General features: G+C 48.3%; 1 protein-coding gene across 3 annotated transcripts in view; it reads left to right on the plus strand.

Annotated features, from left to right (window-relative positions):
* Positions 1 to 20,179, plus strand: part of SEPTIN8 (septin 8) — a 34,878-nt gene that overhangs the window by 4,448 nt on the left and 10,251 nt on the right. For 2 of the 3 annotated variants that reach the window (XM_058815616.1, XM_058815617.1), the window contains exons 2-5: positions 11,905 to 12,019; positions 13,305 to 13,500; positions 14,147 to 14,333; positions 19,790 to 19,951. In XM_058815616.1, the coding sequence (XP_058671599.1) occupies positions 11,905 to 12,019; positions 13,305 to 13,500; positions 14,147 to 14,333; positions 19,790 to 19,951 (660 nt within the window). The remainder of the gene's footprint in view (positions 1 to 11,904; positions 12,020 to 13,304; positions 13,501 to 14,146; positions 14,334 to 19,789; positions 19,952 to 20,179) is intronic. The other variant, XM_058815618.1, reaches the window with a different exon arrangement.

Genomic DNA, 20,179 nt, shown 5'->3' on the forward strand with positions numbered 1-20,179 from the left:
TCTGTGCTGGGGTGGCAGCTGTCAGGCAGCCCCCAGCATTGCTGGAAGGCCAGAAGCTCCCTAAATATTATCTTGTGTGGCAGAACAGCAGGGCTGTCTCCAGCTGCGGGGAAAGGCACAGCCCTGGCTCTGAGTGCCCCGCTGTGCCCAGTCCTGTCGTCTCAAGGCACCACTGTGCAAAGCAGGGCCCATCACTGGGCTGTTTTTCTGTCTGCAGGAGCAGCAGTCACGCTCATCTCCTTCCCTTCCCTCTGGCTCCGAGCTTGGGAGGGGGAGAAGCTGGCATGATGCTGAATTGGCTTTTCCGGGGTTGTGCAATGAAGAGGAGGAATTTGGGAGGTGATGGGACTGAGGGAGACGTGCAGGGCGTGGGCAGGCTGCACACTTCGCCCCACCTGTGTAGGGTAAGGTACGTTTGTGGGATTAGTTTTGATTATTCAGAATGTTTTGAACACACTTCAGGCTGTGGATGGGAGAAGCTGCCCTGTTTGTTTCAGATCCCCTGTTTGTGCAGCCTTTGGAAGTAACATTGTCCTGTCCCATACTTGTTTTGTTGAGATGGGCCTTGTGTTTATGCAGAATCTGCTTGTTTCTCCTCTTCCCCACATCTACATGACTGCAGCAAGCTCTGGGTTGGTTTATACCTGAAGCTTTGCATTTGTATTCACTTATCATAAAAGTGTCAGACAGCTAAGAGAGCCCAAGTGAGGAAAAAAAAAATCCTGAAAGTGCTCTTTGTCCTCAGTCCCAGTCACGTGCTTTCCTTCCAGAGCCTCTTCTCTGGCATAAGTATCCATGCTCATCCAGTTTGTGACATTGGGATGCAGAAGGTAAACCCAGACAGGGAATCAGCATCCTGCAAATGGGGTGATGGGAGACTTTGAGAGAGGAGTGGGGTCAGTGAGAACCACAGGATTCTTGGACACAGCCCTAATCACCGCTCTCGGCTTGTGGCTGACCAGGTCAGCGCTGTGAAGGCACCACTTTTAGATGTTCAGATTCCTTTGTGAAACCAAAAAGTGTCTGTCTCCCACAGGCATGAAATTCCAGGGATGTCAGACAGCTGGAGCAAGGTTCCCATCGAGCTCTGTCTCGGGGCTCTTGCCCTCTCTGGCTGCACGGCCTCAGCCCCAGACTGTCACAGGAGCCAGAGAGGCTGGGCTGGGTTTCCATCCAAGGCTTGGGGTTCTCCCATCCTCATCACCATTGCATGAGATGCTGTGATGAGTCTGCATTTTGTGTGCAAGGAAACATGTGGGGAATGCATCGAGTCCCCCACAGGCAGCCCTCAGCTGGCTCTGGCTGTGGCAGAGGCAGGGCTCAGCCCTCAGCTCTGCTGAGTTCATGTCTGCCTGCACAGGGCTATACAGGCATGCCTTCAGCTGTGGCTGTGTGCAGCATGTTCCCTGAGCTTGTGGTGATGCTGGAAAATGGAACCTTGCCGTGTCTGCCAGGACCTCCCTGCAGCCCTCAGCTCTGCTGCTGGGAGAGGAGACCATCCCTGCTGGGTGCCTGGGCTCTGGGGCAGCTGGGGGCACAAGGGCATTGCCAGGTCTCTGCTCCACACCCTGCTCACAGCAGCCTTCCCTCCTGAGCCACGCTGATCCTGCTTTCAGCTCTGCCACGGGGAAATGCTGCCTGGGGAAGGTGGCAGCTGGCCTCCCAGCAACATTCCCCTTCCCTTTTTCTGCAGCAAGGTGCTTCCAGCTCACATTCCTAAATATAGATTTATTCTGTATTTTCATACAGAACAAATAGTGCTTTCAGCTTATTTTTTTTGCTGTGAGGGTTTTTCAAATAGAGGGTTTTTTTTCCTTTTTTCTGTTGCCTTGATTCTTCAGATTAAAGGCGTTCTGTGCTAATACACTTGGAGGCTTTCGGGAGGCATGTGTTAATAGGATATATAGCAGTCAGCTTATTAGTATGGTGACTCTGGTGTAGCCCTCAGAGGAGCTGAGTTGCTGTGGTATATTCTGGGATATTCTCTTTCTAATGTCTTCCAGTTATTATTACAAGAAGATGTGGTCAATAGCTGGAAGATCTGTTGGAGGAGATGCTGTGGGATGGTTGCATAAGCCAAACTGGGAAAAAGCATACAGTGGTGACCAAAAGCTCTTGGGTTCCCATTATATCTCTGTTCCCTTCTCTAAAAATATACTGGATAATAGTATTTATTGTAATTGGGCAATAAATTCTGGAAACGTATGTGGGAATTAGCCATGTTTATTTTAAGTGGTAACTAAAGCAAATAAGCTTGGTGACTGCTATCCAGCATGGCTTGTTTGAGTGATGGAGATCCAGATCCTTTTTCCCCTCTTCCACACTTCTTTTAAACTGCTCCAAACCTTTCTCATGCCAGTCCTTAAGGGTAGGCACTCAGTTTATCTCCTGGCTTTGTCCCACAGCCACTTGTGTTTGTCAAGTGTCTCCTTTTCCTCATGGAAGGATGCTGGGAAACCAAAAAGATTCCTCAGCTTAGAGCAGCTGAGTAAACTGGGAATGCATCACTGCCTTGGGTGAACTTGGAGAAAGTCTGCACTAGATAAGGTGCTGAGATTAGGCCCTTGACAGGGTTAATTGGGAAGTCCATTAACTGAAAAGCCTCAGCAGCTTCTGAATAAATAATTTTTAAAAGAAACTAACTAGGGCAGTGTTGGGTGGCTTTGTTTGTATTTCAGGATCTTTTTTTTCGGTCTGTTTAAAAAGTTTCATTTGTGTTTTGGACTTTGCTTGGTTTTGAATAGCTTATGGGGGATGGAATTCTCAGGCTACAGAGAAGCTGAACTTTCTCATCCTTTAAGGTCATTTTGGAGGAAATGTCTTTCATTTTTGGTTCCATAGCTTTCTTTATTTTTAACCAACTTTCCTTATTCTCAAAGGCAGCCTTCATGTTTGCAAAACACTGTATGCATAATGCCTGGTAAATCCTGCTTTGCTTCGTTGTAAACTCCCGTCCAGGACTTGTGATAGAGGCAAAATGCCCATTTAATCCTCTCTTGATTAAGAAAAACCTCACAATTAATTAATTAGGCTTTATAAATGTTATGGGGAAATCACTAAATAACAGCTTAAGAAAAGAAGCATGTGGGAATTTTGCTTGTGGTGAAAAAAAGAGAGGAATTTAAGCCAGAAACAGTCAGTTTGTTTGCAGAAAATTAAAACTGATGTTGCATTCACAGGTTGTGAATGGATCAACTTGGATGTGTGTGGTATAAGAAGATGAGGAGCTTTACTCTCCCTTGAGACTTGACTTTGAGCATCAGCAAAAACTGTTGTTTTAAGCCTTTGCCATTTGATGCTGCAGATGCGTGTAGGATTTTTATTTTGTTTTCTGTGGTTTGTGGTGTTTCTCTGAAGGAGGAAAGGCTGCTGGGGCTGAAGTGATGCTGAAGGCAGTGCCCTCAGCTCAGCTGTGTGCTCACAAGTGCTGAAGGAACACAAGGGGAGCAGTGAAGGTGCAGGTCCCTGCTGGGAGTGCCCAGCATCCGGCTGGTGCTGGGACACAGCCCAAGGTGTGCCCGGTAATGGACACAGCCCAAGGTGTGCCCAGCAATCCTGAGTGCTTTGGCACCAGCCTTGGACACAGGAAAGCAATTAAGGAGTTTGCCTAAGGAGTTCCTCGCTTAAAGGAGCTTGGCTTCTCGCTGAAATCCTTGTCCACCTCCTTAGGGAGGAGGCTGCAGTGTGTGCTCAGCACTGGGTTTTGCTGCTGTGCAACTGAGCCTTTGCTTCCCGAGACTGCCCTGGGGCACGTGGGGCATTGTGAAACCTTGGCACTGGCCCAGGGATATTTTGAAATATTTGTTTTCCATAGGTGCTGAGCATTGCACTTCACAATGCACTCGCTGGTCACTTGCTGGTTTGTGAATAGCTCTCAAAAATGGGTGCAAAAGTTAAAGGCAAAAACCTCAGCTCTTGACTCTTCTTGCTTCTGTAAAATAAAGTGGCTCTGATTTTTACTTGGCATGTCTTGGTGGTGACTCCATATGTGGTTTCTTCAGTGATGTTTTTGCCTGCCTGCAGTGCAGCTGGGAGCCAGGAGGGATATGAATAAAAGGCTTGAGTGTCTGGGAAAATTCTTGGCATTCTTAGAGGAGCGGTTTAACGGGGAGGGGGGCTGGGAATTGTGTTGGTTTAGTGGGAGGTTTTTTGGGGGGGACTCCAGTGTGGGCTGGGAGCTTATTGTGAGCATGCAGCAACTGGAGATGGCTGGCTGGCACAGCGGCCCACGCACCGAGAGCTGGCTTGGATGTGGCTGTGCTGCCTGTTGGAAAACAGAAGGAAGGAAAGGCACTTGGCATTGCTGGAGGGAAGAGCAATGCTAGGCATCACCATGTTACCTTTTACAGCTCTTTGGGGTTGCTACAGCAGGGAAAATGACAGTTGCCCTCCCTGCACAAGCGTGGAAGGCTCGTGGTCTCAGGTGCATCCTGGCTGACTGACCATGTACCACCACCAGAGTGGGCAGGAGCAGGAGGCGGCAGAGATGAAGCTCTTCATCTTCTATTGTTGGTGTCGCGGTAAACCAGCAGAAACCCCACATCTGTGGGCTTGCTTTTTCTTCCTTTCTTCTTTCCTCAGCCTATTATTAAGTGCTTCATGATGGGGATCTGAAGTTTTAAACCCATGCTTAAGATTAATTGAAAGCCTTCAGAACTGGCTGTGTGCTTGCATTTTGCAAATCTCCTTGAGATTAGGTGCCATTTAGATGTGACAATCCACTGGCCAGCCCTAGCTGAGTGTGCTTCGTTTTGTCTCCAGTGCCAAAGGCACCCACAAGGTCACGCCTACTCCACCTCTGCTGAGCGCTCTGCTAAGACTGACTATGCTCAGAATCCTCTCACAGTCAAATCTGTCTCATTACCTCTCTTGGACCATCTCCTTCTGCTTAACAGGCTGCAAAGTGCAATCTCATTCACTGGTGCTGTTATACATCTATCTAATAGTCATTAGCCTGTGAGGACAAGACAGGTAATGTTTTCATGTGTGCTAGTGAGTGTTTTGAATGTTGCTCACACCACAGAGGTGTTTTCCTTACATGGGGTGTGGTGTTGCTGTTAAGTGCCCCTCAGCTCTGAGCTAGGCAAGAGATATTTTCTTCATGGAAACACGAGTCCTGCTCACTGCTGTCGCTTTGCAAATGTCAAGTGGCATTTATTGAGCCAGCATTCAGAGATGGAGAGATTCTCCAGAGAGAGGTAAATTGTCAAATTTCTCTGCATTGATCCAGAAGCTGGGCCAAGCCCAGGGAGTGCCTGCTTGGACAAAGAAGCTGAATTTGGCATCTGACACTGTTTGCCCAAAGGTCTCTAGGCAAGTACTCAACTGCTCCATGACTCAGTGCACTTGTGAAACGATGATAACTACAAGTGCCCTTGTAAGGGATCTTGCAGCAGGGGGCATTTGGGGGAGGTTGTGGGGCTGGGCTGGGGACCTGCCTGTGCTGGAGCCTGAAGCTGCCCCTCTGTGTTTCGTGGTTTGTGGAGCTGCTGCCCCAGGTGCCCAGGCTGAGAGGGGCCAGGCAGTGCCTGTGGCTGGCACACATGAGCCTGTACCTGGGACTGGATAAACAGCCCCATACCACTCAGTCCTTTCTCTGCTCAGTTGCAAAATGAGCCTCCCTGCACCAGGATGGAATGGTTTCCTGATTCCATGTCTTTCCATGCAGGAGACAAGGGAATAGCATCCTACAAACACCACTGGTGCATGTATTAATCTTTGTATTGCACACACTGCTGTGGATTGTGGATGGGGCATCAAGAGGGTGAAGTCATTGTTTTGTGCCCAGCAGCAGTGCCCAGCTGTGCCAGGCCAGCCCCTGAGCTCTGCAGCATGGCCATGCAGGGTTTGGGGAGCCTCCCTGCTCTTCCTCCTGCTGCTCTCTGAGTCACTCTGCTCAGGAACCTGCAATCTGCTAGCTCTGGATTTTCCTTCTGCTTTGATTTGACTGTAAATCAGAAGGGAGAGGATCTGTGTGTGCCTGGCACTCCATGTCCACATGTTCCCTGCAGGACAAAGCAGTGCTCCCCTGGGAACAGCCAGTGCCACAGACCTGCTGCAGGGCATCCGTGTGACACAGATGATGCCTGGACCCAGCAAAGCACTGGAGGATTTGTCATGGTGTAAGGTCAGGGTGACATCCAGGATTGAGGAATTTAGAAACAAAAGTTTGCCTCGGCAGTGGGAATTGAAGTGCTGTGGAAAAGCACCATGCAGATGTTGTGTTGTTGCCTCTTTGTGTTTTCTAAGTGTGTGTGTAAAATGTAAGTGGGAAGACTCTGGGAAGAGAAGGATCTGAAATACAGCTTCCTGGTGAGCTCCTGGAAGACACAAGCTTCTTCTCTCTGTGTGGGGCTGGCATGTGGAGAGCTGCAGCCTGGCCACAGATCCCAGGCTGGTGGTGCAGAGGTGCTGGAGGCAGCGTTTGGGAGCAGCAGAAACCTTTGGGTTGAAGGTCACTGCTCCAGTGTAAGCCCTATTCATGTAGCAGAAAGGAGAGAAAACTCAATTTCCTTCCTTCTTGCCCTGTAGATCTTTGCTGTTTGGCCTTGGAAAATGTTCATCTTTTTCACTTATGTTCTGTTGAGCTGTAGAAATGGGAAAGGGCAGCTCAGATACAGAAAAATTCTGTGCTGTCCCTCAGGGTATATGTCCAGAAATCATCACTGTTTATCAGCTAAACCATGTGATGTTTTGTTTTCCCTCTTAATTCTATTCACCAGTTGCTTGCACACTGATGAAGCAGGGCCCAGAGTTTACATTACAAGTCCCATCATGCCAGCTTCACCATTTAACAAAAATAAGCATCACCATTTATGATTGTGGCATTCAATTACACTTCTGTTTACCCATATGCTTTCACCTGCATCATTCAGGGAAAAAAGCCCGAGGGTTGTCTCAAGCAGGAAACACAAGCATATGTCACTAAGGAGAATTTTGTGGTGGGATTATTGAAAGATGAGACTTCTAGAGAGATTTTTTTTTTTAACCAACTGATATCAGAATGATCTTCTCTATAAAAGGCCCACTCTGTTTATAGTGCTGCTGGTGAAAGCAAAGGAAGCAGGGGCAGCACATCTTGAAGCAGTCTCAGAGCTGCTCTGTTCTACACCAGGAGCCCCAGCCAGGAGTACTGCAGCTGAGGGGCAGCTGGGCAAGGAGCTGGTCTCACTGCTGACATTCCCTGGGTTGTGCAGGCAGTGGTAAAACCACTTTTCCTGGAACAAGCTGCTGAAAAATGTAATGACGCAGAGTGAAACTGATGCTAATTTGGAGGTGAAGCATGAAGAGAAACTGTGATCAGGTTTTTATTTTTTGAAGAATCAAAGGCACACAGTTTGAAGCTGTAGCCTGTGCACTTCTCACAGGTTTCTTTTATCACTGTCTATGAAGAAGAGCTAAATTAGTATGTGGTGCTGTGTTGACTCTCTTATGGGGATCTGGATTTGGTCTTTCTGATTGTGTTTCTCTGCTGCTTTTTGTTTTTTGACTTGCAGTAAAGGGCCAAATAACTTATCATCTGCAGTGGATGTAGTACTTGCAGTAAGGGCCAAATAACATATCATCTCCAGTGGATGTAGTAGTTGCAGCAAGGGCCAAATACCACATGCTCTGCAGGGGCTGTGGTTTGTGGCCAGCTGCCCACAGCTGCCTGCTCCATCTGCGTGCCAGCCCTGCCGCAGGGCACAGCCGTGGTCACCCTGCTGGGCACGGGCTCGGCAGCTGATGTGGGTTTGAAGAGCAGATTTTGGTTCCCTGGGCAGCTCTGAGCTGGTGTGGCCACAGGAATGGGCTGGTGTGCCATTGTGCATCCCAGATGCACCCTCAGCCTCCAGCAGGGTGTGTCCAGGAACTGGCATGTCTGGTAATTACAGCCCATTTCAAGCACTGTGATTGGAGGTTTCATTTGAGTTCTTGTGGTGCTCAGCTCTTGTGTTATCCATCTATGCTACCAAGGACATGTCTGTCTTTCTGCTGCTAAGAAAAGGGTTCTGTGATGTTGCTGTCAAATCAGAGCTAAAGATACATAAGATATCTGATCTATCCCTCTGGGATGGCTGCTGTTCCTGTGGCCATGCCACAGATGCCATTTCTGTGCCTGTTGACTGGACAGAACATTTGTGAAAACTTAAGGACTTAGGATTTGAAAATATTTAAGTTCTACTCTGACCTTATGATGAATCTTTCATTTCCCACAAAATTCCAGATTCAAAATATGATTTATCCCCTTGGCTCTCTGCTTCAAGCCTGAAGATCAGCTCAAGGCACAGAAATCTTTGGAGAGCATGTTCAAAGACTGCAAGTAAAACCCTGGCAACTGCCCCATCATAGGATGTTATTAATGACCCAAGAAGGGATGTTCAGGGCTGCAGTTGCTATTTGAGGTTAGAGTTGCCACCTGGAGCCATTGCAGTGTCTCAATTATCATGTTGTGCAATGGTGAAATGGACTTCAAGAAAGGTTGGCTGCCTCGTGGTTGTTTGCAGCCCCGGGATGGGGTCCTGCCTGGTAAGAAGCAGCAGAGTTGTCTCTGCAGGCTGTGAGGTGGAAGGACCTGGCTCACACTGAGTGCTGAGGAGGGTAGGAATGTGCAGGGAGCAGTGCAGCTGGAAAGGGCAGGGCTGTGATCCTGCCTGCCTCTGCCCTGGCTGATCCCAGCTGGCTCTGCCATATGCCCTGCCCAGCTCCTGTCCTGCAAGGCACCTTCATTGCTGTCAAAAGTATGGAGAAAGCTCTGCTGAAATCCTTAGCTTTTGTTTAAAGCAAATAAAAACACAAACAACCCCCCCTACACTGCTGCATTAGTGCTGCCCTCATTTACTGCAGCATTTGTGTTCTGGATTGATTATTTATGCTGAGTGTGGCAGGCTGGCTCCTGCTGGAAGGGGTTCTATTTGGAGTGTGACCTTGCCTTCACTGGCAGGTGAACTTTCAGGCTGTCCTTGGGCCACCCTGGCACGTGGGAGCTGGCCACAAGGGCAGGTCATTTGGGTGCTGATTCAGGGTGCGGGCAGGCTCCTCTCCAGCACAGCTCCTCACACCAAACTCCACAAGTGAGCAGTGGTTCTATTCACAAGGCTGTCAGGTTTCTAGGCTCAATGGATTGGAGAGAAAGAAATAAAACAGAGAAAACTTTTCTCCCCCTTTCTTTATTTTCCTAGTCTTCCTACTTCCCAGCAGCTGTTGCCATTGTTTATCCTAACACAGCAAAATCCCTTTGGAGCTGAATGACAGCTGAACACACTGCAAGCACAGCAAATGGTTTTCTGCTTTGGTATCAGCACTGCCTTGAACTTGAACCAGGTTATTTCTGCTGCTTACAGAAGTAAAGGAAACTGCATTTCAAGGTCACTGGCAAAAATTATTCCACTGAAGTCTGGCTCATTGATTTAACAGCTTTGAGAGATGGCGAGCAGCTCTGAGTAGGTGTATTCCTGTCCTGTAGTGAACAGCTACTGAGTGCCAAAAAAAGAAGAGAAAAAGCCCTGTGTGGATGCATTTGGGTTTCCTGCAGCCAAGGCATGACTGAGTTCTCAATGCAGCCTTGCCTGGCTGGAGCCTATTTAAATGCAGCCTTGCTGAGCTGGAGCCTATTTTAAAATCTCGAGCAGTGGTGCTGCCTGTTGCCTGGAAACCTCCTCCCAGCCTCAGGCACTTTCAGCCCAATCATAGCCATCGGCAGCCTTTATTTATTTCCCATCCAAAATGTCATTCCAGGCTTCTGGTTTGTGTTTTTGTTTGCTTGTTTTTGTTTATGACTTAAAATGAAAAGACACAAAGTGTAACCATCAAAACCCGGTTCCTTTCTGTGGGAACAGCCTGCCCGGCTGTCACTGCATTGCAGAGCTGGGAGCTGGCAGCTAGAGCTCTGGGAGGTGCTGGGGAGGATGAGGAGTGGGGGCTGAGAGCCTGAGGAAGCCCCCCGAGCTCAGCTGGTGCCTGCAGTGGGTTCCTGTGCCTTGTGCCAGCCTCTTCCTCCAGGGCAAAGCCAGGGCTCATCAGCTCTGGGTCTCTGCCCAGCTCACACGTGTCCCGGGTTCCCCTTTCCAGTTGAGGTTGTGCCACCTCATGTGAGATCCACAGCTCAGCATTTGGCTGACTGGAGCAGCACAGATTCACCTTTAAAACACCCTGTGTATCCTGGGGTCTGAGTTGTAGCACCTTTAATACACCCTGTGTATCCTGGGGTCTGAGTTGTAGCACCTTTAATACACCCTGTGTATCCTGGGGTCTGAGTTGCAGCATCTCCCTGTGCTGACAGCTGGATGGAAGAGAGTTAAACTTGGAGATCTCCCTGTCTTAGGGGCTGGTTTTATTTTTAATTCACCTAAACTTTGGTCATCTCAAAACCTTAATTGCTGACATCAGTTACACATGGAAACTTTAAATGATTGCTCTTTCTGCTAAGTTAGTGAGTGTGATTGATCCTGAATGGACAGAATAGGATGGTGGATCACAGGAGCCCAGCTATGATTCAATTTATGTTTTTTGGGAGAGCACTGGGCTAAAATAATCTGAAAGTGGGTAAAAAATGCTAAATGAAACAGCTAGAAGGTTTGTGTGTGAGGCATGGAAGTTGTTTCAGCTGTTCACAGGTTGTTCTTGTGATTTAAATGGTTTATTTTACAAGACTGAGAATATTTGTTTTACCAAAGGCAGAGCTAAAGGGGGCTTTGACTCAAGATGCAGTTGAACAAAGGTTTGTGTTTTGTTTAGCAACCTTACTGCAGGCACAGAGGCTAGGCTTATCACATCAATTATTTTCCTCTTGACTTCATTTAAGTTTGACAGGCAGCTTAGGCTCTTCTCAGGGATGCTCTTGTCTCTCAGTCTTAGTGCTGGGACATTAAATTCCAATTGTCAGGAACAGACAGAAGAACCAGTGCCAAACCAAGGGCAGACATTTTTCCATTCCCATTTTCTGTGTGCTGGTGGTTAAGAAAAAAGCAATCAATTGCCAAAGAAATTGTGAGTGTGAATTAATCACAATTCATTCTCTGAAGTCCTGTCTCCTTGCTTTTCCTTGGGTGGGTAAGAGCCTGAGGGGCTCCAGGGAGGGTGGTCTGGTCCCTGGGTTCAGACATCATTTCTTAGTTGTGCAGAGAGGTGTGCATCTGTTAAAATTGCAAACTTTCCTGGTTTAGCCACTAGAAAGAGAAATTATCTTTCTGTCAGCTCCTCTTTGCTGGACTTTATGTCTGCTCTGCTCTGCCTTTCTGTCTAGCACAGGTCACAGAGCCGCTGTCTCCTCGGATTTGGTTTTCTTAGTTCCTAAGCAAAGCCTCTACAGGTGATCAGCTTCTGTGGGGGAGGGAAGGAACAGAAGGGAGAGCAAAGTGCACACGGGGGAGGCAGGAACAGGAACAGCAGAGGAACAGAGGGAAGCTGTGTGCTCACAGATGGCAAAGCAAGAGGGTTCCTTGCCCTGCCTGTGCCAGCGGCACCCCCAGCGCCGAGCGAGCAAACCTTGCTGCGTGTGGCCATGGCAAGGGGCAGTGACAAGTACTCAGGGAAAATGCACAGTCTGTCAAGCTGAATTCTCTGCTGGAGGGTTTGAGAAAATGAAATACAAAAAAAAAGTCCAAGAGAAATGAGTGCTAAAACACACCGTGGTAGGTGTTCCTTTGCTAATCTCTCCCAGCTGCATGCAGTTGAAGCTCACACTAGTGTTTTCTTTACTTTGGAGCCTGGTAGCTTGGTTCCCCCAGCCCCCATGAAGATCAGTGTTTCACACCCTCTCCTGTTGTTAGTGGCTGCTGGGGGGTTGTGCTGGGGTGTGCCAAACACAGGCCCTTAGGGGCACTACTGGGCTTTGCAGTGCCCAGGAGGGTGGTGATCTTGGTCTCATCAGCCTGATCTGCCATCTCAGTGCAGTTTGCTAATCTGGCTTCTTCTCCCTGGCAGAATGAAGAGAAGAGGAACCTGTCCCTGGGGGGCCATGTGGGCTTCGACAGCCTCCCGGATCAGCTGGTCAGCAAATCTGTCACACAAGGCTTCAGCTTCAACATCCTCTGTGTGGGTGAGCACTGTCCTTGCAAGCAGCCATGGGGGGAGGCTGGGACCAGCATTTATTGAGTGTCCTGCAATGCCACCAGCCTTGGCAGTGACTTCAACAAGTCAGAAATGCCAAACTCTTATAAAACACACTGAGTCAAGGCAGGAGGATTTCTGTAATCAGTGGGTTATTGCTCATCATCTCTGCTGCAATAGCTCTGCAATAGGAAGGATCAAAGGAAGGCTGTATATAGCAAGTTAAGTGTTTCCATATGCTGACTGGGGTGGCTGCATGAGCAGCTTTTGCTGGGTATGCTGTCTAGGTAGATACAGTCAGATGCACCATGGGTTATGTGGGAGCTGCTCTTGGTAACTTGGTTATTTCTGAGTGTGAGCCTGCACCCCAAATCTGGGCACAAGAGGTTTGTGTCTGAGCTGTGCCTAGTCCGTGCTTTCCAGGTGTCAGCACGGGCATCTCTGTGCTTAGAAAGGGAGGGGGACTGTTCCTTACTGACTTTAAAATAACCTTATTATATTCTTGGCTTTTAATTTTGATATTGATGTGATCTAGCAGGCAATGCTGGCTGGAGTACTGGAGACCAATTCCTTTCAGTGATGAGATGAGCATCATTTCTTTTTTGGCTGGTTCTTGTATGATGTATGAGGTCTGAAGTATTGTAACCTGCTAGACCAGCAGAAATACAGCAGCTCCCACAGCTTTCTATAGACTGTGCAGGGAAGGTTATTTCCTCAGATTTTGCCTCTCTTCAGCCCTATGACCAGTAGGGCTGTGTGTAGTGAATAAGGAGTTTAAATGAGGAGTGAATAAGGAGTGTAAATGAGCCTCCTTCTAGGCCAAACTGGAAAATATCACTCTTGTTTCATTACCAGGAACAGCATTTCAAAGCCTTTCTGCTCACAAACAGCTTGTCAGCCAAATATTCTGGGACAGAGGTTTTTGTGATGTATCCCAGGTGTCCTTCAATGGCTGCTAAAATTGTCTTCTGCACAGCTTCTCTAGTGCAGAATCCCAGGCAAAGTCAGAGGTCATGGAAAGGAAGATGGTGTGCTTTGCTGTGCTGCTGTGTTTTGTGTGATACTGGGAAGATCCAAGTGCTCTGTTCTGTTTGCATTAAACATGGGAGCCCTTCAGGAAGGCAGACACTGTCTGTGTGACACCCGTGTGACAATTACACGTCTGTGCACAAGCCACTCGTGGTGACCTCCCACAGTGTCATTCAGTTCTCTAATCAACATGCTTTGAAGTGGCAAATTCCCAGTGCAGTGAGCTGCTGGTTTGTGCTCCCCAGGTGAGACTGGCATTGGGAAGTCCACGCTGATGAACACCCTGTTCAACACCACCTTTGAGACGGAGGAAGCCAGCCACTACGAGAGCGCCGTGCGCCTGCGCCCGCGCACCTACGACCTGCAGGAGAGCAACGTGCACCTGAAGCTCACCATCGTGGATGCAGTGGGATTTGGGGATCAGATCAATAAGGACGAAAGGCAGGTCTTGTGCCATCTGCTCGGTGTTTCTGCCTCGTGCTTAGACATCAGCTGCCTGCAGTTCTCCTCGCAGCGCTGCAGGAGTGTCTGTGTCTCCAGTAAAGGAGTCGCTGCCTGTAGGGGTTCTGGGGACAAAGGGTAGAGGGTGAACAGCCAGAAAGAGAGGTCACAGGAGGTCTTTCCAGCAGAGATTGCTGTCCTCCAGGAGTGTGAGCTGTTAACCAGCTGTCCTCAGAGCAGGGTCAGGAATTATCTGTTCTGAACTGGTCTCATTTAACTACACAGACATCTTGTTCAAGCCCCAGATAAAGGCTTTCTGGGATCCCTAGGTGTCTCCTTGGTCATGTTACATTGCTGCACACAGATGGCTGAGCCCTGAAATGTGGGCAAAGTTTGATATGGGGAAGTAGTCATCTTTCTGTGCTCCACTGTCCTTAGACCTGCAGTGCAGCCTCAAGAGTCTCCAGCAAACTTTGGATTATAAGGTCTGTGTGCAAACCCCAAACTTTCCCATTGCAAAGCTGAATTGTTTGAGTCTTATAACTTGTTTTTAGAGATATCATGGAACATCTAAGAGAATTCCTTCAGCCTTTAGGCAGTTTAGATTTGTGCTGCAGTGGCTGGTTTGCTAATGGGCTGGTTTTAGTTACAGGCCAATCGTTGAGTACATTGATACGCAGTTTGAAAACTATTTGCAAGAGGAGCTGAAAATCCGCCGGTCTCTGTTCGACTACCACGACACGAGGATCCACGTCTGCCTCTACTTCATCACCCCCACCGGGCACTCGCTCAAGTCCTTGGACCTGGTGACAATGAAGAAGCTGGATAGCAAGGTAGGGCCTTGGAGACTGCAGTCCCTCTTGCTGGAATGCTTCTGTTAGTGCTGATTGTCCTGTGGAAGGTTTTGTCCCTTCTGTCCAGTGCTGGACTCCTTCCTGCGTGGCAGCTGAGCCATTCTTAGGACTCTGGTTGTGATCTGTCTGGCCTGGGGGTTGCTGAGGTCCTGTGCTTGTTTTCTCACTGACTTTCCTGAAGAATGTCAGGGAAAGCCTGTTTTCCTGTTGGTTGTGTAAATTCCAGTGTCCCTCTACTGTAAGAATCTCACCTAGATGAGCTGATACTTATCAGAGCCATCAGCTGCAGCTCCATTGGGTGTGCAGGTGAGAATGCTTTCCAGCTCCAGCAGTTAGATTGTGGAGTCCCCTTTGCTGTCCTGACTTGTCAGCAGGGACAGAGGGGCTGAGAGCCCCCAAAACTGCAGTTGTTCTAAGGTGGTGGTCAGTGCTGAAGAGACAAGGGCTGAGAGAAGTGTTGGCTGTGTGTGCTGGTGCACAGGGAGTGTGTGAGCTGTCACTGCTGGCAGTGCCACGTGATCTGGCTAGGAGATCACAGTGTCTTCTATGGTGAGGAATTCCCAATGTCATAGGAATCCTAAAAATGGATGATGAGAGGGTCTGCTGGGGTTCTTTCTTTGTGCATAAGCTGTTCTGCCTTAGGGGGCAGGGTGTTACCTAACCAACAGCTTGCTTATGTTCCTGCAGCTGGGAGCAAGTTCCTGACATGGTTTTGGGTGTTCCAGCTGTCTTGCAGGGAGCTGCAGGAGGCTTCAAAGGTCACTAGTGGCAGCAGAATCTCTTCTTTTCTTCTCAATGGTTTCCTGTCTCTCAGAGTATTGTTTTAGCAGCAGGGTGGTTCCTTTGAGGTGGCAGGTGCTGTTCAGCCTGCAGAGGGACAGGCATGGGACCCTGCAGGACCTGGGGATCCCCTGGATTACTGAGGGAGCATTCTCTGGCTGTTGTTCACGTGCAGCTCTGTTAGACTTTGCTGCTGGGTTGAGTTCCCCTGTGCAGTCCCTGCTGCTTGTCCTTGCCACCCTGGGCTCAGGGCCTGCTTTCCCTTGGCCCCAGCCCAGAGCAGGCACTGGCTTCCTGTTGCAGTGGGCTGTTTGTGGCTTTGGCTGTTACACTGATTTCATCAGGAATCTGAAAACTTTCCCTTAATAAACTTTCGTCTCTTGGTACAGTGCCAGCATTACATATTCCCAGAAATATTTTTGGAGGAAAGCTTTTGCACTGTTCCCCTTGGTGCTGGTAGTCCCACAAAGCCTTTCTCCCTTTTCCTTCTCATTCCCTACTTTTCACATCTCCCTCTGGTTTCCTTTAATGTGGTCCTTTGGTAGTACCAAAATAAATCCTTTGTGCTTGTGCACAGATGAAAACTTTGTGCGCAGGCAAACTTTTTATATTTCCGAACTTCCACTTTAATAGCCCTCTCTGGAGTCATTTTACGCCTTTGTTCTCATCTCCCTTCTTGCCACAGCATGAGAACATCCTGGATTTCATGCTGTGGTGGCCTCACACAAGTGGGCACATGGAAATGAATAAGCAAGTGGAGCCCATTGATATTTTCTGGGCATCAGGGATTTATGTTGCATTTCTGCAGTGGTGTCATCCCAGGACATGGGAGCGCTTCCCAGGCACTCCCTGAGGGGTTGTGCAGTGCTGTGCCCCTTTCCCACTGCAGATGAACCTTTTGTGCTGGGTGAAGGGGGTGTCAGCAGAGCCCAGGCAGTTCTGCCCTCTCAGTGGGAGCAGAGGTGATGTGCACTGGCTCCTGTCTGCTGCTGTGTGAGCACACTGGTGTGGTTATTAATTGTTGTGGTGTTGTGGGTCCCAGGAAGAGGTGAGAGATGAGAATTTGACTCCAAGTTCTCAGAAGGCTGATTTACTATTTTATTATATTATATTATATTATATTATATTATATTATATTATATTATATTATATTATATTATATTATATTATATTAAAAGAAAATTATATACTAAAACCATACTAAAGAAAAAGAAAGGAGACATCAGAAGGCTCGACAAGAATGAATAATAAAAACTTATGACAGAGAGTCCAACACCTCTGGCTGTGATTGGTCATTAAGTTAAAACAATTCACATAGAACCAATCAAAGATGCACATGTTGGTAAGCAACCAACCACATTCCAAGCAATCAGGTAATTGTTGTTTACATTTCTTTTCTGAGGCTTCTCAGCTTCTCAGGAGAAAAATCCTGACAAAGGGACTTTTCATAAAATATCACAGTGACACACCTGAACCTGCTGTTCTTGAGAGCTTTGTGTGGCCCTTGTTTTACAGTTCAAGAATGGAGCTGTGGAGATGGAAGGTACATCAGAGGCAGTGCTGTGCTCTGCTGCAGGACTGGTTTAACAGGGAGTTTGTAGGACTGTGGCTCAGTTCCACCTTTGCTTTAGCCCACAAGTGACATGATGTGTGGATGTGTGGTCCTGGGCAGGCTTTTGGCTCTGTGACAATTTCAATAACCAATCTTGCTTTTAGTGTAAAGTCTACAAAATCCCTTCTGGGTAAAGCTTTGTAAACAAAATCTTCCATTGTGCTGTAAGACAATATCTGTTTGGCTGAGCTCATGGCCAGCTGTTATCTGGGGTATTTAGTTACAGCCAGGGAGCAGAAGCATCTTCACAAGTGGTTGTAGATAGGTGGAATTGGCTGGCTGGCTGCTCGTGGGAAGCACATAGGGCCTGACAGGTGTACACTTTCCACTGGGTTTAACCTGGGAAAAGGAGATAAATCATGGTGCATTTGTATCAGATGAGAATGTGATTTATTGATTTAAAACCCAGCCCTGTCAGGGAAAATGTGCTGCAGTGTGTGCAGCCATAAGGGTCCTGGAGCTCACTGCTTGTCCTGGATGGTTTTCAGTCACCATGTGCTGCTTGAGCTGTGGCTGAGTGCCTGCCCTCTGAGAGATGACACATCCTGGGCAGGTGGGGATGCTTCAGGCAGCCTGTGCCTCAGCTCCTTGGCTTCCAAAGTAGGATTTGCCTCTTGGCTTCACTGCAGCTTCCATTCAGGAACAGTTTGGAGATGAAGAAAAATTCAGCTGTGTTTCACAGGGCAGAAGTGCCTACAGTCCTATTGCATCAGCAAAATTATTTTCTACCAAATGACAAGTTCCTGTAAGTTTTATTTTTGGAGGTGAGAAGCAGCTCTGGTCAGAAAGACTTGAGAAGGAGGTGCATTTTTGTGTGTGCATGGGAGCTCCCTGTCCTGTCTGAAGCACAGACTTCCTCTGGTTATAATTCCAGCTCCAGCAAAGCCCTCCAGGGCATGGCCTGACAGACAAGGGCACACTGCACCCCTGTCACACTCAGTGGGGTCACATGCCAGTAGTCAACTGTATGATTTGATTACTAGATCTTCAAATAGAGAATATTACTCTTCCACCATAGATAGAAGAATGTTGTTCTAGGATTTTGCCTTCTACCCAAGATCAACATTATGTTCTGGCATTCCTTCTTTCTATTTGGGTTTTAAAACCTGTCCAGGAGAAGAGGTGGCTTTTTTTCTCTAGCTGGATATCTATCAGTTTGTCACCAATCTCTGTGCCACAGGCTTGGCCTGGGCATGGAGGTGGGTGTGTGCAAGGGTCAGACATGCAGTTCAGTAACATCTCATGTCTCACTGGTTTCTTGTTTCCAAACTCTTCCATCCTTTCCCTAAGTTGTGAAGGAATGAACCCATTCTGTACTTAGGACACACTCAAATGACACATCCATGCCTCCCCAGTATGGATGTGGCTGTTGATTATTGGAAACACAGCTTGTAAAACCCCTTTGTGTTGTGAGCTCCGTGTCAGCAGGTGTTCACTGAGTTGCCTTTTTAAAATAAAAGAAATCTGGTTGAGGGCACTCCAGCCAGCCTGGTTTGTGATTTGAGAGGTGCTGAGACCACAGTGGTGACCACAGAGCAGAGCATGACTCCTCTGCTGCTAGAAAGCTGCTCCAGGCTCTGCACCCCTGCGTTGCTGTGAGCGGGGCTGAGCTGGAGTCCCTTGGAAAAAGAAGGGGAAGTTGCTTGGGCTGACTGAAAAGGGATGTGAGCCCTGAGCTGTGAGCTCCCCTTTTCCTGTGGGAGATGGTGAATCCAAGCCTCCTCAGGTCTTAGCAGGTCAGGGATTCACCCAGCTGTGGTCATGGCCCTTTTACCTTTGCAGTGAGGACATGGACCTGCTGAGCAGGGGAGGGAGCAGCAGGCAGCCTTTTCTGTGTGGGCTCTGCTCCTTGGTGAAAGAGTCCCGGTCAGTGCCTGAGAAAAAGAGGAATTTATTCTCTCAGATATGTTTGCAATGAGTAGATTTAGACTATTTTTATTCAAAGTAAATGCTTTTGTGTTTAGTGAGCACTAAACCACTAAACAGAGACAGGGAGGGGGAGCAGGGAGAACCCAAGAAATGTGGAAAAAACACTGACTTATAAAGAACTTGTGCTGGGAAAGCAAAGCCTTTTATTTTAATGGGCACCCACTGGAGACCAACTGGTTGCTGTGAATTTCAGCTCTGTAGGACAAAAAGCATTGACTGTAGGGAAATGTTAGATGGCAGACCAGACTTTCCCCTTATTTGTCTAAATTCTTGTGTTTCACTGCTGTGAATTTGGCTGCTGTTCAGACAGATGAGTTCTGCTGTTTGTTTAAGCAGTGGTTTCAGTATCACACATGGCTTTTCTGGGCACAGCAGCATTGTCTAGCACAGGTTCCTGTGATAGATCCAGCCTCACTGTACCTCTCTTAAGCATGAGGCCATAATGAATCCCATCACTCCTGATGGATATGGGATGTGGATCTCATTTACTTTTGATCTTGAGCACAGGGAGACCTCCCCACTGTGCAGCTGGTGGGTGGCTTTGAAGCCCAGGTGGATGAAATTGTGTGGGGTATAGTGCTGCTGGCTGATGTGAAACCAAAGCTGAGCAAGAACAGCATGAAAATAAATAAATCTGCTGTGTGGCACCCTGCCCCTTTCTCCATATAACCCACATGGCACAGCCAGGCTCGTGGAGTCCTTGGGGAGGGTCATCAGCTGCTGTCAGAGCATCTGAGGAGTGCCTGCTCTTTCCACTTGAGCACAGGAAGGCTTCACATCAGCTCAATGTGCGTTTCACCCTCGTGCTTGTCTTGTAAAACATCCTGTCAGCACAGCCAGGCGGAGGGGTGACAGCTCGGGTGTGACAGCTACACTGTGTACAAAACACAGCGAGGGGAGGGCTTTGATTTGCTCCTTGTGTGGTTTATCTGAAGCTGTGTAGCCAAGTGAGTGCTGGAGAACTCTTCCCTCTAGTGTTGAGCCGAGCTCCTGTGCAAGCAGAGCTCCAGGGTGATTTTGGGAGCTGTAGAACCCCAGTGGGGCAGGATCTGGGTCACCCCTGTGCTCAGCTGCTCACTGGGTGTTGGTCCTTCCTTCCTGCCCTGTGCTCCAGGTGAACATCATCCCCATCATTGCCAAAGCAGACACCATCTCCAAGAGCGAGCTGCACAAGTTCAAGATCAAGATCATGAGCGAGCTGGTCAGCAATGGGGTGCAGATCTACCAGTTCCCCACGGACGACGAGGCCGTGGCCGAGATCAACTCTGTGATGAATGTGGGTAACGCTGCCTCTCCCATCCCTGCCCAGATCCTGACCACTTAAACTGCTGCCCAAAAACACACCTGAAGGGCAATTTCATTGGGAATGTCCAGACACTGAATCTGTTGGAAAGCCCAGTTGTGGATCTCACAGCTGTTGCATACAGAATTAATTAAAATGTGGCTTGTGTTTAATCTGGGGGCGCTCTGGAGAAACTTAGCTCTAGAATTTATTTTATTGAAT

The sequence above is a fragment of the Ammospiza caudacuta genome, chromosome 16 (assembly GCF_027887145.1).
Source record: "Ammospiza caudacuta isolate bAmmCau1 chromosome 16, bAmmCau1.pri, whole genome shotgun sequence".
Taxonomy (NCBI): domain Eukaryota; kingdom Metazoa; phylum Chordata; class Aves; order Passeriformes; family Passerellidae; genus Ammospiza; species Ammospiza caudacuta.